A 17,419-nucleotide genomic window follows, 5' to 3' on the forward strand; every position below is an offset into this window, starting at 1 on the left:
CCAGAGCGCAGCTGATGGTTGCTTAAGCAACGACAGACGCCTCCGGAGCGCAACCGCCCTAGCGCTTTGGAAAAAGGAGAACGCGGCCCGCCTAGCGTTTTCTACGCGTTTTAGGCGCGATATGTGAACGGCGCCTAAAGCAAAAACTAAAAGGATCAGCGCGTACTCAATGGCAAAACCGAAGTCCCGCGGGACACGAGGGTAGATTGTCCCGTGCAGGGCTGACCGAACGGTCCGGGATTTTACCGTGTACCGTTGCATCCCTAATGCATACTGAATTGTCTTTTCTTTCTCACAACTATTTCTAATTAAATATAAAGCCCCTATACACTCCAAAAATAAAACAATTTTTTAACAATGTTCCCAGAAAATTATTTATACTGATAACTATTTTTTGAATATATATAGTATTTTTACTGATATATATATTTAATATAGTACCCTCTTAATATTTGTATATTTATTTGAATATATCATATTAATTGTAATAAATAAATTATATTTTTCATTTGTAATAAAATCTGGAAATTGTACAGCTGTTATGTGTTTCCACAAGCAATATAATGTTGCTTTGGTGCCTTAAAGGAGACATATCATGCTTTTAAATCGTTCCTTTTTACATATAAATCATACATTTGTAGTCTATATAAAGCGGAACTGCAATGCTTGGGTCTGAATTCCTCATTATTATAGCTCCACAGGCCCCTTTTCTACCCCTTTTCTGATGTGCTTCTGAGAGCAACTCGTTTTGGTGCGGTCTCTTTAAATACAATTGAGACACTTCATACCCCGCCCCCTCTCCAGGTGACACTCGGTTCAACTCCACCCCGTTCGGCCATTTTTGTAGTTTGATAGCAGAGATACGATTATCTAGCGGCACAGAAACTTTTTATTCACACGTTATTAACAAAATGTCAACAACGGAAGACTTGTCCAGCCAGCCTTACATGTTCGAGCCAGAGTCGGAGCCGGAGCGAGATGAAAATGAAGACGACGAACCTGCAGAACAAAGTCTTCATATGGATGTATCGTAATGGTGTGTTACTGTATTTACACATGAAACTTTGGTCTTCCGACCTTTTACCACCGTGTCGATTTATTTTGATTAATATGTGCGAGGGAGAGAGAGCAAGACAGCGTCTAGTTTGGAGACGGTGTCTTGTTTACATTTTCGCCTGGCTCCGAAGAGAGAGAGAGTGCGTGCGCGTGACCGGGTCTCTCTCTCTCTGCTCGTTCTTTCAGTTAAACATGCGCCCTGTCACAAGCGCGGCAGTTCATCTACATTAGATGGTGTAATGAAGCGTGTGGGTTACTACATCCAACAACCGAACATTTTAACTTACCCTCTCGTAACTTCTGCATCTTTTAGCTTGGACTACAAAATTGCAGCGAGAAATAATGGCGGATCGCTCGAAGTGTTGGGCTGGAAGTCAATGTCCTTATTTGGCAGTTCCGCTGCAAATACTGTGACATAAGTAAGGGATAATCCACGGCTAGCCATGCATTAAAGGATTTTAATGCACGACGTAGAGGCGAAGAACCACCCGACGCGAAGCGGAGGGTGGTTGCCTCTACGAAGTGCATTAAAATTCTTTAATGCATGGCTAGCCGTGGATTATCCCGCTTATACCTTGGTTATTTGCCAAGTTAAAAATAAGTTAAAGCTGTAACTGATGTTTACAGTGTATATTTTTAACAGACGTGTAAAAATGACGGTTATTTCTTAAGTTAAGGCTCGTCAGTTCTTGCACTCCGTCCGCTTTAAATAAAGTAGAGCCATCAGATTGCTTTTATTTGAATGAATTCACATTTATTTAAATTCATTATTAAAAGAGAGAGACAGAGAACTGAAGGAGAAGGAACAGAGAGAGAGAGAGATGCGTGCGCGAGTTACCTGTGTGCGTCGATCTCTTCTTTAAAGTCTAGCAGCTACAGTCCCCTCGTTGCTTAAGCATATAGCTAACTTAATGATTCTTTAATGGATTTATTACAATTATTTATGAATGACAGGCAACACTGATACAAATTAAACGATATTCAAAAATCATCCATTTAGCCTACCTAAACGTTTCCATATGCGTCTCTCACTCTGCTTGCAAGTGTATCTGTGTTACTATGGTTACCAATGTAGCGGATTAATTTCGAACTGTAATCAAACTGACTGGAACTACCTGTGCATTAAACGGTTTTACTGCACACCTTCCAGCCAATCAGAATCGAGTATTTAAACAGCCCATGGTATAATAGTTCACAAAACATAGATAACAGAAAAATCGGAATAGGTTGAAAAATAAGGCCAAAACAGAATATAAAGATATCAACGAAGCACCTGAAGAGAATAATTTCAACTTTTCTGTACTTCTAAACACTCCAAATATACAACAAAATGCATTTAAGGGCTAAAAAAGTGGATTTAGCATGATATGTCCCCTTTAATTAAACCAGCAGGATTTGCAACAACATTTGAATGAAAACTTTACCATTATTCTTTTGTTGCTTGAAAGCACTAGGAAAATGCTAATCTTGTTTAAACTTGTTAGGCATTTTGAAGTTGGTTTCTTTTTAGGTTGATTATAACCCCCCCCCCCCCCCCCCCAACCAAGTTACTGTGCCGTGAAAGAGAAAAGCGAGCACGCATTTGAGGAAAGCGATTACAAATGCACGCATCCAACCCTTCACCAAGGCTGAACATGATTTCGGCAGCCACTTAATACCTCCCCACACACACATATAAATGCCCTCCTGATTTATGTGCCCTGGTTCCAGCTCTGATTATGATGATTTCATATCTCCATTCACATTAATAACTCTTTCTTTACACAGGAAGTCCCCTCGTATGGGCCTCTGAAGTATGTGACTGTGTGTGATGTGCTCTGATCATTAATTTTTTTCTCTTATTACTTTAATATCACCCCCTTCTTTCTCTGCAGATATTGTTGGTACGGCTCGTCCCGATGAGAAGGCCATCATGACCTACGTTTCTAGCTTCTACCATGCCTTCTCTGGGGCGCAGAAGGTATCGCAGGGCACCCCCCTCCCAATGTCATGAACTTCTACACTCACCCAATAAGGCCCTCCCTTCACTCTGTTTCCGCTCACTGGTTTCGTGACCGCCAGTAGCAGTGATTACTGGGTGTCGTGGTTTCTTGTGAACATGACTACACTCCTAACAGTCTGCCTCTTTCTGACTCTTTGCAGTGCTAAGCTCCGCCCATCAGGGCTCATGCTCCTTCTACAGTTGCATGGGTCTTTCCACCTGTTGCATGAAGGAAATTAATTCTTATGATGAAGGCATGAGTGTGTCTCCACTTCAGTCTCCTAAAAAAATACCCAAACATTCACGGCATCAATGAGACTTCCTGGAGACCTCTTCATGCCTTGTATCATTTCTGTAGAACTATGCCCCGTTTGTCTTTGTGTCTATGCAGTCTTTTACTCTGTGCTTTTTTTTTTCTCTCCCTTCCTCTCCACCTCCTTTTCTCTCACTGTTCCCGCTCCCTCTTTCCCTGGGCAGATATCGTTAGTACGTTGCGTCCCGATGAAAAGGCCATCATGACGTATGTGTCATGTTACTACCATGCCTTCTCAGGCAAACAGAAGGTGAGCGCAGACCGACATCAGCCAATCAGCTTCCACATCAAAATCCTAGTCAAATCTAGACTGAAAGAGATGTGATATATTGTTCTTCACTGAACCGAACTTCCTTGTGAAAAAGAAGTAAACTTCAGCATACTTTAAAGAGAGTTCTTAAGGAAATAATATACTTTCAAAAGAATATTTTGTAACTGAATGTAATATTTTCAGACACTTGTTTTTTGTGATTTGCAATTAAATGGAAATGTATTATAGTGTAAATTCATATTAAATGCAATTAGTTACTTAAAAGACCCACTTAAATACATCTTAATATATCATTTCCTAATGACTTTTATCGATTGTCTTTGAAATATGGTTAAAGTGTGCTGCTGAATGTTCTCAACTTTCTATTCTATTGTATGTCATGTAATGAAATTACAAATTTGTTATGATGAAGTTGTAATTTATTACATTTAAAACGTATTAACTTTAAATATCTAATAACACACTACAGTTAAAATTATATGAATGTATTTTTCATTTGTGTTAATATGTTTGTTAACACATACTTCAAAGTAACACTTAATTTTACATTAACAAAGTGCACTTTTTAAAAGTGTACTTAAGTGTGTTAGGAAAAACTGTTTAAGTTCACTTATTTTAAGTGGCCTTTTTTATTCATATTACATTATCTGAAAATACGTTTTTAAAAATATCTTTTTAAGATTTGAAGTACACTACAAGTGATTAAATTAAATTAAGCGCACTTCTTTTTCACAAGGGCTACTATGGTGAGGTCAGTCTCTGATGTCACTGACGGGTCAGAACCCATCTGCTCTGAAACTTCATTGTGACTTCTTTCTCATTTCTTGTTTGGCTGTGATATTTCTCTATTTCCTTCTTTGGTTTTGTGTCAGTTCTGGCTGTTTCCCGGGCAACCCTGCTCTAGTATTACATAACACACCTAGCTCTGTTTCTCCACACATCTGTACACACACACACTGTGTCTCATATAGAAACCATCAAACTTCTTTACATTTTAGAATAGGTGTTGAAATAGATGTCCTGCTAAAATCACTGGGACAGTTAGTCGGTTCATTCCTATTCAAACATCTTTATCAATCTTTATTGTTCATAATTCCTTCTGTCAGTAAAGAGTTGGTCCAGAAAATTCACTGCAGTGAATCTGTTTTGGCAGACTCAAGAATCCAAGTCAGTTCATATAGATTCATGAATCTGAATCAGCTTAGGCAAACTCATGAGCCCAAAGCCCAGAAGCCACATAAGCAGTGTACACCATAAAATAATATGTTTGCACTTTTTAATGTGGCATAAACATATCACAATTGGCAGAAACAATGCATCACTTGCTTTTGCTTTTAAGGTTGTCAGATTGAATCAGTTCTATTAAATAATAGTTTTGGCTTGTATGAAACCAATCAATTTAGATGTTACCTTTAATGTATGTAACATACATATTTTCCCATTTTGTGGACATCTTCAGAGCTTTCTGTTTTGTGCACACAGATTTCATGTGGGTCTTCTCACATGTTAAGTCACTTCATATAGACTTACAATTGTGAATTAGTTTAGACTGAGTCTAAAATCTCAAAAGTTCATTCAGAGACAGCATGTTTCTCACTGACAGGGTGAAAGTTACTACTTCATTGTGCTGATTCATCACATCCAGCTGGGTTTCCTCAACTCTGTGTGAGCGTTTCTGAACTGATGACTAACATCCCTCGATAAACAGTTTTTACAAGCTGGGTGTGTGTTCCCTGCACACTCAGATCCTGTCTGCTCTTATAAGGCACGAGTCTGATTGTAAACCCACCAAATAGTTAGTATTCAACAAAACTTCCTCTGACACACCCACATCTACACCCATGTACCGTTATTGTGTGGATTGTTCTAAATGACTTTGTCCAGTAAGTGTATCAGGATAAAACAGGCTAATTTAATTAGAAAAGACAGAATTGTATTGTTTTGGTGATCGTCACAGACTATTTGTTTTCCACAGCGGAAAAAGCTAACAAATCAAAAATCCAGGTTTGAAATGACATGAGTAGATGATGAAAGAATTTGTATATTTTGATGACCAGTTCAGTATTAGTTGTACAAAACAATATTACTTAATTTTTGGATTTTAATCATAATCAATATAAATTTAAAAACATTTATAAAGCACTTTCTATAATGTTTTTATATTTTATTTTCAACACAAAGTACAAATAACAAATCAATATAAGCCTAGTAAAAAAAAATTTTTCATCTGAACAATGGAAACTGAAAGAGCGTATGTTCATGTTTTTAATTTTTTATTGATTTTTTTTATTAATTTATTAAAACTTTACTTTTGCACTATTCAGCAGAAACTGCTGTGTATTTCACAGCTGATTTTCCAATAAAAAGCATAACATTTTATCCACTGTTGATCAGCGTTTTGTGCCAACATGTTTAACATTTCAGATTAGCATTCAAAAGATGATCATAAAGTTGAGAGCCACTGCATGAACTCTGTCTGTCACTGACAACGATAAACTGAGCTTATCATTGTTTTCTCCTCTTCCTTTTTGGCTTTTAGAATTGCAACTCACTTCCTAACCCCCGCCCCCCTCCCCTCCAAAAATACACACATTTATAATTAAACATGCACAGAAGGGTTATATGATATTGACGTAGCGGTTGATTGCTTTTGGTAACGGTAGTAAATTGACTTGAGCACCTCATCACACTTAAACACACAAAACCTTAACAGCGTTGCCATGGCGCTAATGTGGTTTCCACAGAAACAGAAGCAGATTCACTGTCCTTTACCCCCTCAGGCCGAGACAGCAGCCAATCGGATCTGCAAAGTGCTGGCTGTCAATCAGGAGAACGAGCAACTGATGGAAGACTATGAGAAACTAGCCAGTGATGTGAGCACACTCATTCATGTTCTGTCCTCTTCACTCCCATCCTCCTCTCGTCTCGTCTCCTCATCTCTCCTATCCTGTCGTCTCAACCTGTGCTCATTTAGGGCCTGTGAGAAGTTTCAGTCATTTTACTCTACAGTGTTCCTATGGTCATGGAAAACAGGGAATTTTAAAATACTGCTTTCCAGGCCAGGCAGTTCCATTAAAATTAATACAATCTTAAAAGATCTTGGAAATTTCTATATTGAATGTGAATTATTTTATTCTCAGCTATAAAATATTTAATCAGCTTTGTTAATCTTTTTGTGAGTGCAATCTCTAAATAAAGCAATAATTCCACAATAATTGTATACTGTATATAGATAAAATAAAATAAATTAATAAAACCCATATCCTGTATTTCAGAATGACTGGGAAAGTCATGGAAATGTATTATTTAAATTAAATGGGAGCCCTGTATCTAATTCATAATAAAAAAACAATAAATCTCATATTTAAAACCCAATCTCATTATCTCTTTTTCTCTCTACCTCCTTTATCTCATTCTGTCTGCTCCCATCTTTTTCCAATGTGTTTGATCCTCTTTTTTTCCCCTCTTTTTGTTGTTTCCTCCCTCTTTTTTTTCTTCTCTCTCTCTCTCTCTCTCTCTCTCTCTCTCTCTTCAGCTATTGGAGTGGATTCGCAGAACCATCCCGTGGTTGGAGAACCGTGTTCCGGAGAACACCATGCAGGCCATGCAGCAGAAGTTGGAGGATTTCCGGGACTACCGACGACTTCACAAACCGCCTAAAGTTCAGGAGAAATGTCAGCTGGAGATCAACTTCAACACACTGCAGACCAAACTCCGCCTCAGTAACCGGCCTGCGTTCATGCCCTCAGAGGGGAAGATGGTCTCGGTGAGAACTTAGCACAAGTACTAACTAAGTATCAACCAAAGTTTTAGAGCATCCAACTCTTAATAATTTGACTTGTAACACTGGTCAGTAATGAATCGTCTGCATGTGTAGGATATCTCCAATGCTTGGGGAGGTCTTGAGGGAGCAGAGAAGGGTTATGAAGAGTGGCTACTGAATGAGATTCGCAGACTGGAGAGACTCGACCATCTTGCTGAGAAATTTCGCCAAAAAGCCGCCATCCACGAAGCCTGGACTGACGGTAACAGATAGATGAAGCAGAAACACACATGCTGCGTCCCAATTTGCCTACTTATACTATGCCCTAAAAGTATGTATTCCTTTTGGTGAAGGAAAAAGTAGATACTTTTGAGTGTGCAGCAGAAGAGTAGGCAAGCTTTGGAGCAAAATTGCATTTTGTCTCAACCGGCCTGTCTATAATCCTGTCACAGTTATCTTCATATACACCAAATTTTATTTAATTAAATTTACACAATTCTTCCTACCATATCAGAAAGAAAACAAGTAGTACGTTAATTTGCCAGTCATGTGTAGGGGTGTATTTATTCACTATACGCACAGTTCCGTTGAATGATAAATTACATTTAACTAAATGTGAGATTAGAATTAGTTTGTCCCAACGCATAGTTTGTTGAAAAGAGTGTGACCTACTCTAACTGCTGATTTTGCCAAAAACTCATTGCTAGTGGAGGATTTGGTTCAGAACTACAAACATGAGTAAAAAGAACTACAAATATGGCAGATGATTTGTCTTGAATCAAATCATTCTGAGTCTGTAAAAATCGTTCTTGAATCAAATTGAAAACCTTTGAATCGAGAATAAAATCGATTCGCAACATGTTGTTGCAAATTAAATAAAACACATAATATTAAATAAATATTTTTCATCAGGTTAGATATTGATTATTAATAACTCAAACCCCTTACAGTTTGACTCTACTAACACTCAGTCTTGCGAACATCTGCCATATTTGTAGTTCTTTTTACTCTTGTTTGTAGTTCTGAACCAAATCTTCTAGCAATGAGTTTTTGGCAAAATCAGCCGTTAGAGTAGGTCACACTCTTTTCAACAAACTATGCGTTGGGACGAACTAATTCTAATCTCACATACTATTTAGGATGGATAGTATGCACTTTGGGATGCTGGGACATTCTTTTTCTTTGTTTATAAGAATTGAGTTCCTCATTCTCTCTAAGGTATGGCTGATCTTTGCTGCTCCCTGTAGGTAAGGAGGAGATGTTGCAGGATAAAGACTTTGAGACGGCAACCCTCTCAGAGATCAAAGCTCTGCTGAAGAAGCACGAGGCGTTTGAGAGTGACCTCGCAGCTCATCAGGACAGAGTGGAACAGATCGCTGCCATCGCACAGGAGCTTAAGTCAGTAAACACACAGAAAAACCTGATTCAGACAATGCTTGTTGAAGTAGTTTAATAGCTTCACTTTCACACCCATTCTCTCTCTTTAGTGAGTTGGAGTACTACGACTCTCCCAGTGTAAACGCCCGCTGTCAGCGGATCTGCGATCAGTGGGATTCACTGGGAGTTTTAACTCAGAAACGCAGCGAGGCCTTGCAGGTAAATAAACTTGAAAAACACCTTGAATTTATCATTTCTATTCTGACCTGCAGAAAACAGCTTCATCACTTCTTTGGTGATATACTGTCTGCCACTGTTTGTGTTTTTGTGCTGTAAGTGCACTGCACTCATATGTGTGTGTCTTGGCTCTATCTCTTCCCTCAGAGGACAGAGAAACTGTTGGAAACGATTGATCAGCTGTACCTGGAGTTCGCCAAAAGGGCGGCACCCTTTAACAACTGGATGGAGGGAGCCATGGAGGACCTGCAGGACACTTTTATCGTCCACACTATTGAGGAGATACAGGTATTGCACATTAATCATCCATCCATCCATCCATTTATCCATCTGTCTAATCTGCCTTCCTGCCTGCCTGTCCAAACGTTGACGTAATGGTGCAATTCAGTCATAAAAATTAAATTTACTGTATAATGTGGAATGTCACAGAATTTGGCTAAGTATGGATGAATGAATCAAAAGTGGGGCTTAAAGGGGACCTATTATGCAAAATTCACTTTTATAAGGTGTTCGCAGTGTGAGTAAGCAACCAACCTATAATGGTAAAAATCCACCCAATACTTTTTTTTATAATCCCCATATATCATTATCAATCTCCCACAACAAGCTGTTTCAAATTTCCCCCTACTCCTACGTAAGAGTAGGGAAACCCTACAATCCCCCAACGATCTGCACTAGATCCCGTCCTGAGTGAAAAGCAGCAGTCAGACATTACAACTGTAAACAAAACGATACCTGCTCTATCTCCATGCAGCATATATTTTCTGGCTCTGTGGGTATCCTAATACTGTTCACACACAAGCACCTATACAAGCAGTTTATAGATTAACACGACGGTACAGGCTAGTCGATGAGATGAATAAACGGAACTCCACAACAACTTACATAAATGTACCACTAACCATTCAGAAACGTCCATGTACAGTCTAAAAGTTGCAGCCTCTTCCTGAGTCTCTCCATCTGTGTCTGACTCCGGTTCAAACATGTAAGGCTGCACTCACTACTGGGTATTATTGACATTCTGCCTGAGAGAAATTCGGCTGTTATGTTGTTCCCATAGTATCCGAAGCACATGTAAAGGATTGGCTGTCGTCTGAACGGAGGCGGGGAGCAGCAGCTCATTTGCATTTAAAGGGACACACACAAAAACGGCGCGTTTTCCTTCACACCCAAAAAGGGGCAACTTTGACTAGCAATAATAAAAAATCTGGGTGGTATTTTGTATTTTGAGCTGAAACTTCACAGACACATTCTGAGGACATCAGAGATTTATATTACATCATGTGAAAATGGGCATAATAGGTCACCTTTTATCAAATCGCGAGATGGACTATATTCTATGACTATAAAATTACAAAAAGACAGTCTTTAAATATGAAATCAGCATGCGTGGTTTTGTGTGAATGAGCAGAAATGTATCTCATCTGTCTGTCCATCCATCCATCTGGTGGATTACAAGTGTGACTGTAAAGTGTTCTGGTGCATTTCATATAAAAGTTGATGTAAGAGCGAAAATTGAAACGTTGCAGAGGAGGAATGTTTCAGAAAGTTATAGCACCTCTCTTTTGTGTGTGTGTGTGTGTGTGTGTGTGTGTGTGTGTGTGTGTGTGTGTGTGTGTCAGGGACTCAGCACAGCCCATGAGCAGTTTAAAGCCACACTGCCTGAGGCAGATAAGGAACGACAGGCCATCCTGGGCATCCATAATGAAATTGCTAAAATTGTGCAGACATACCACGTCAACATGGCTGGCACCAATCCCTACACCACCATCAACCCTCAGGAGATCAATGCCAAATGGGATAAGGTTTGAGCACAATTCTTCTTCAGAAAAAGAAAAGAAGAGAATCAGAGTTTTCAGACAAATATATGACACATGAATATATGTTTTATATGTAAGAAAATGGGTACAAGAAGAGATGCTTAATTCACCTCCACACTGCTTTCTCCTAATCTCCTTTTCTCTCTCTCTCTCTCCTCTCAGGTGAGGCAGTTAGTACCCCAGAGAGATCAGGCCCTGGTCGAGGAACACGCTCGCCAGCAGAATAATGAGAGACTGCGCAGACAGTTTGCTAATCAGGCAAATGTTATTGGGCCCTGGATCCAGACCAAGATGGAGGTGGGACATGAGCTAAATTAACAGAAAATTAATCACATTCTCTTATGGTACTGTCAGAGAACTGAGAAAAGTCAAAAATGTTCTTGGTGAGTAGCTTACATACACGGTCACACGTGTAGTTGATTTACATACAATACCGTTCAAATGTTTGGGGTTAGCGTGACTTAAAAAAAAAAAAGGAAATTAATACTTTTATTCATCAAGGATGCATTAAATTGATCAAAAGTTACAGTAAAGACATATATAATGTTTCAAAATATTTCAAATAAATGCTGTTCTTTTGAACTTTCTATTAATCAAAGAATCCTGAAAAAATGTATCACGTTTTCCACAAAAATAGTATGCAGCACCGCTGTTTTCAGCATTGATAATAATAAGAAATGTTTATTGAGCAGCACATCAGAATGATTTCTGAAGGATCATGTGACACTGAAGACTGCTGAAAATTCAGCTTTACCATCACAGGAATAAATTACATTTTAAAATATATTAAAAATGAAAACAGTTACTGTTACAGTTAAAACTGTTTAATTACTTAATTACATGATATGTTTACATAGGATATATAAGTTATTATTTGTCAAATAACTATTTGGAGCAAAGTAGCTAAATGTAGACACAGAACTATCTAGTTAAAAATGCTATGGGATTCGACTCATCTTTTCCCTCAATAATTGAAGTCATACATTTTAAGGTATTTGCCCTTATGAATTTTTTCCTGAGGTTAACACTGACATTTGTAGGAGACAGTGAGATGAAGTCAATCATGGAAAAGAATGCATCCGATACTGCTAAATTAGCTCTGTAATATCATTTGGGTGGCCTCAGAAAAAATGTGTAGGGTAAAACCCTGGACATAGAGGCAGAGATTCAGGAAGAACTGTCATTGTCCTCTTATTTTAAAATTGTTTTAATGTTTAATCTTCAGGAAATTGGCCGAATCTCTATTGAGATGCACGGTACCCTGGAGGATCAGCTGACCCACCTGCGGCAGTATGAGAAGAGCATAGTAAACTACAAACCAAAGATTGACCAGCTAGAGGGAGACCATCAACTAATACAGGAAGCACTTATATTTGACAACAAACATACTAATTACACAATGGAGGTATATACGTACAAAAACTCTCAAATGCTTATTTCCAACCCCCCTAGTGCATTTGTATGTTCCTGACATCTCTTTTCTTCCTCTAGCACATCCGTGTAGGATGGGAGCAGCTCCTCACCACCATCGCTCGCACCATTAACGAGATCGAGAACCAGATTCTGACCCGTGACGCCAAAGGCATCAGCCAGGACCAAATGAATGAGTTCAGAGCCTCGTTCAACCACTTCGACCGAGTCAGTATAACACTGCACAGTCCAACACCACAGTTTAACATCATTAAGAGCAGTAGGACGTCTGAGACCGTAACTTGGTCAATTCATCTGAGTTGTTACCGACAGAGAATAGCATTACTACATTTCATATTGTGATTGGCTGCTGTGATACTTCTGCTTCCTTTTAGAGCACAAGTTATCATTTGAATTTAATTAATCCTGCGCCACAGGAATTTAAATTGGAATGACAGAAACTTTAGAATTTACTGAATTGTGATTTAAAGAAATTCAGCCGGTAATGGCATATGTTTTGCTTCAAGGCTTTTTTCTTCCAGACAAGACCAACAAAGTTTATTGTGCCAAAATTATTTCCTCAATAACTTGTTTTAACTAAAAAGTTAAATTGGGCAAGATAAAATTGGTTAGTCTTATCAGACTTTTTTTTTTTTTTTTTAAAAAAGCTTCAAGTTTCTAGGATTTTTAAACCTTACAGACTTAGAAAATGTGAATTTCTTTGATTTTCAACTCATTTTAATTCTACTTCAATTCTACATCATGTTTGCTACCTTTACTGATATTCAACTCAAGAATTGAATTTTAGTTTTAAAAGACTTTTCATTTCAATTCTAAGTGGAGCACAAGTATTTGACTTATCTGTCATCTCAGGCAGGCAAAATGACCAAAATGCATAAGTATCAGAATTTTGACTTTCATAGAAATGCATTTGTATTATTGACCTGATTTGCATAGAGTATGTCACCCACACATGTCCCAGATTACAGGCTGCCAACGCTGAAACCTAACGCTGCACTAAAAACCCACGCAGTGCCACCCAAGACACCTTAACATCGATAAAACAGCACAACATAGATGACCGTTAACCGAGCACAGCAGGCCCAGATTTTGAGCATCACATATTAGATCTGTCCTCACAGTTAACCGCCCCCCCCCTCACAGCACAGTACTACACAGTTTGTCCTAACGTTTGTGCACTTTCTCTTCTTTTGTCTTCTCGTTTTTCTCTTCTGCATGGACCCTCTTCCACCCCTCCACATGTCTGCATGACATTCCCCCACCCCCCAATGTGTGTGCTGCATGTCCACGCTGCTGACCTCTGACCCTGCCCACGGCTCTGACACCCAGGACCACTCGGGCGCACTGGGCGCTGAGGAGTTCAAAGCCTGCCTTATCAGTCTGGGCTTCGATATCGGGAACGACGCACAGGTACACACACACCGACACCAGCCAGGGAGTTCTGCCATTAACCACACTCTTTTTGTTTTTGTTTTTTTTCCCTTTCTACTCTCTTTTTCTTTTCGCTCTCGGTCTTATTTTTTCCAATTTTCTCTCAACCCTTCCTCTAAAATGACTTCCTTCACTTATACTCCTCCCATCCTCTTTCGCTCTTCATCTTTCTCTCCACTACTACCTGGCTCTGTTTGTCCCTCGTGGGTTCCTGTAGAAGAGAACAGGCATGATGGATGCAGAAGACTTCAGAGCCTGCCTCATCTCCATGGGTTATAATATGGTAAAGCAGAGAGTTCAAATCTCCATGGGTTGTGATCAGGTTAAATTGAGAGTTTAGGTCCCCGTGGATAATGAACTGGTAAATCATCTGAATGTTTTGTAATATGGATAAATTGATAGTTACAATCCCTCTGGATTAATCTGGTAAAACAGATTTAGAAATCTAAATGGGATAACCTGGAAAATTATCGATTTATGTTCAGCATGGGGTATAATATGGTAAAGCAGTTATAATCTCCAAGTGTTCTCAGTTAATGCAGAGTTATTATTTGTCTTAGGACGAATTTCCTGAACTCTTGGATAGTTACATCTATGTGGGTTATTATTTGAGAAAGTTACTTGAGTATTACTGGAAAAAGTAGCATGAACTAGTAAAAAAGTCCATAGATTGTAGGCTAATTCAATCCCTATGGAATATAACTCATTGTAAATTGAAGATATATGTGATAAAACAGAGATTTATAATCTACTACATGGTATAAACCTGGAAAAATAAAGATTTATCTACATGGGGTATACATCTTATTTTTAGCAGTAGGTGCGGCCATTTGTAACTTGAATGTGCAAAAACAGTCCGTTATCCTGCTTGTTGAAAACTGATATAGGTTATCATATTATTTTAAAGGGGTCATGACATGAGAAATCAAATTTGCATTGATCTTTGGTCATATAAGAGGTTTTTGTACCATTAAAACATCCTGCAATTCTCATAGCTTAAAACGTCCTCCTCATTATAAACAAAGCAGCTCCAAAAACAGCTTGTTTTGATATTGGGGGACATGTTACGTCACACGGGCAGATACATTTGCATATGCTTGCCTCCAGAGCAAGATATCGATGAATAGTTTATCACACCATAGGCCAGATAGGCCCTCTAGCGTTCAGTTGCTTGTATGGAGAATTACAGTTAGACCTCATGAAGAGACCAATATGCACAATGAAGTCCAGGAATCAAAGCTGAAGTTCACTGAGTTTTCTGAAGACAAAGTTCTCCAGACTTCCATAGGCTGTAGAAAATAAGAAAAAGGATCCAGCCTCGAACTAACTTGGGATACAGAAACACTTAGAGTACTTGTAGTCATATTTTTAATCAGTTGACGTCATTTCTATGGGTTCTGATAGATTAACAGTACAGATAATTCTAGCAGCATCTGAGCAGGGTATTCTGTTCTTTACGCAAATGGGGTCATTTAAAGACATTATAGTTAGGTAGTGTAATGGGGAGTTGGCAAATAAATTTTGTTGAAAGATGGAGCAGCCAATCATAAGTGACTGTTTACTGACAAGCCTTAAAGGAGCCACCCCTTAAAAACTGATCATTACAGACTGAGGGTCAGAATTGTTGTTTTTTTTGCTAAAAACTTTATTAACATTATAAGTGAACCTCAAGGAACGTATTAAAATAATAAGAAAAAAATCCATGTCATGACCCCTTTAATTTATTATACTCAAAAACACACTGGTTTGTAACACTAATAGTTTAACAGTTTACAGTTTTCACAGGAAGTAGCTTACTATGGTATGATACTATGGTAATAAACTGCATGCATTATCTGGTAAGGCAGAGTTATGTGGTTAAGGGAAGATTTCCTGAACTCTTGGTTAGTTCCATCTATGTGGTTCAGTGTTATTTTTGTATGTATATAATATTATAGTATTTATTCATATTTTAAATTATATTTTCTTTGTAGGTTTAAGGTTTTGTAATTTTTGTGTGCTTTTCTCATTTTTGTCAAGGTTTTTTTAACATGGTTTTAATTAAAAAAAAATTTTTTTTCAATTGTAGTTTTCGCTATTTTAGTACTTCAACATAAAATTATTTACTTATTTAGTTGCCTAGGCTACATTTCTGATTTTTGAACATTTTTCTTACTTTAATCTAATATTTATAATTTATTTTATATCACTTTTTTCTCTTCTCCCCCCACCCCCCCTTTTTTTTTTTTGCAATTACCAAAAGCGATTTTTTGTTTTGTTTTAGTTAACAATATCAGCACTAATGTGATTATTATTTGAGTATTATTGAAGTATTTCTGCAAAAAGTAGCATGAACTGGTTGAGAAATGTCCAAGGATTGTAAATTAAACTATAGTCAATAAGTGGATCAAAAAAAGTTCATCAAAGTTGTGCTAAGACAAGAACGGTATTGTTCAAAATTCATGAATAATTTTAATGAAAGGTTATGATCCACTTCATATGTTGACTACTGTAAATTATAATCCCCTCAGACTGTTATAATCTCTAATCTGGTTGAGTTATTGAGAAAGAGTTACTTGATTCCTGTAAAAAAAAAAAAAAAGTAGCATCAGCTATGCTAACCCAGTTAGGAACAACCTTTCATATTGTTTTCATAGTGATTTTTAAGAAGAATTTCTCTGTTCTGTAGGGAGAGGCGGAGTTTTCCCGCATCATGAGCATTGTGGATCCTAACAGACTGGGATTGATCACATTCCAGGCCTTCATTGACTTTATGTCTCGCGAGACGGCCGACACGGACACCGCTGATCAGGTCATGGCATCGTTTAAAGTCCTTGCTGGAGACAAGGTACATATACAACATCCAAAAGACATTTTCCTGTTTTAAAAAGTTTAAATTAATAACCAGGTGAATATCTCTTATCTGGTGCAGAACTATATCCTGGCGGATGAGCTGAGGCGCGAGCTCCCCCCTGACCAGGCTGAGTACTGCATCGCCCGCATGACGCCTTACTCCGGCCCCGACACGGTCCCGGGAGCTCTCGACTACATGTCCTTCTCCACCGCCCTCTATGGGGAGAGTGACCTCTGAACCGTGACCCCCGGATGTGGGGTCAACCTGCCTTTTGATACAAATACACACAAATACGCATATTCATAAACACACACATAGCTTGCACTCCATGAGAGTAAAAGTGGCTCTTCAGTGCTGATCTAGCACCAACAAGCAGAGCAAGAGGAACTGGTCCCAGATCAGCCAATCAGAGCAGCTTCCATCAGCACCACACAATGATGTTCGGTCATTTTTGTATCCTCCTATCAGCCCAGGCCTTTCAGTTTGTCATATACGACTTCCTGCTCTTTTTCCAGCCGTGTTCATGAAGTCTGTCTTGCCTGTCTTCTCACTGAAGTCGTAGTTGAGTATGTCACATTGAAGGAGAGAAAAGGAAACACTCTTCTCTCCATGTAAACGTACAATATGCAACAAACGGTTAAAAATATACACAATAACACATGGTAGGCAGCATCATGTTTTCATTATGACCTATGACCCATGTGATACTTTTTTACATGCAGTAAATGCTTGATGAGAATGCTTTTCGATCGTTCTCTTGTGACAGTGAGTCAGATTTCATGAACAGATCTTCGCCTTTCTGCTTCCATGCGCAACATTGAAAAACTCCCTCCCCCCCAGAGGAATGTTTTCTGTATTTTTACTTCTTATTTTATTTTATTTTTTCCCTCTTCATAAAGGAATAAA

General features: G+C 38.5%; 1 protein-coding gene across 6 annotated transcripts in view; it reads left to right on the top strand.

Moving 5' to 3' along the window:
* Positions 1-17,419, top strand: part of actn1 (actinin, alpha 1) — a 35,028-nt gene extending 17,609 nt beyond the window's left edge. Inside the window, exons 8-22 of one of the 6 annotated variants that reach the window (XM_079856241.1) lie at positions 2,931-3,016; positions 6,402-6,494; positions 7,157-7,387; positions 7,499-7,646; positions 8,632-8,782; positions 8,872-8,980; positions 9,146-9,286; positions 10,621-10,803; positions 10,981-11,115; positions 12,044-12,223; positions 12,310-12,456; positions 13,579-13,659; positions 13,898-13,963; positions 16,349-16,507; positions 16,592-17,419. In XM_079856241.1, coding sequence (XP_079712367.1) covers positions 2,931-3,016; positions 6,402-6,494; positions 7,157-7,387; positions 7,499-7,646; positions 8,632-8,782; positions 8,872-8,980; positions 9,146-9,286; positions 10,621-10,803; positions 10,981-11,115; positions 12,044-12,223; positions 12,310-12,456; positions 13,579-13,659; positions 13,898-13,963; positions 16,349-16,507; positions 16,592-16,750 — 2,069 coding nt within the window. In that variant the 3' untranslated portion in view covers positions 16,751-17,419. Of the gene's footprint in view, positions 1-2,930; positions 3,017-3,514; positions 3,601-6,401; positions 6,495-7,156; positions 7,388-7,498; positions 7,647-8,631; positions 8,783-8,871; positions 8,981-9,145; positions 9,287-10,620; positions 10,804-10,980; positions 11,116-12,043; positions 12,224-12,309; positions 12,457-13,578; positions 13,660-13,897; positions 13,964-16,348; positions 16,508-16,591 lie in introns of all 6 variants that reach the window. The other 5 variants (XM_079856242.1, XM_079856244.1, XM_079856243.1 and 2 more) reach the window with 5 other exon arrangements.

The sequence above is a fragment of the Squalius cephalus genome (assembly GCF_949319135.1).
Source record: "Squalius cephalus genome assembly, chromosome: 21".
NCBI classification, from domain to species: Eukaryota; Metazoa; Chordata; class Actinopteri; order Cypriniformes; family Leuciscidae; genus Squalius; species Squalius cephalus.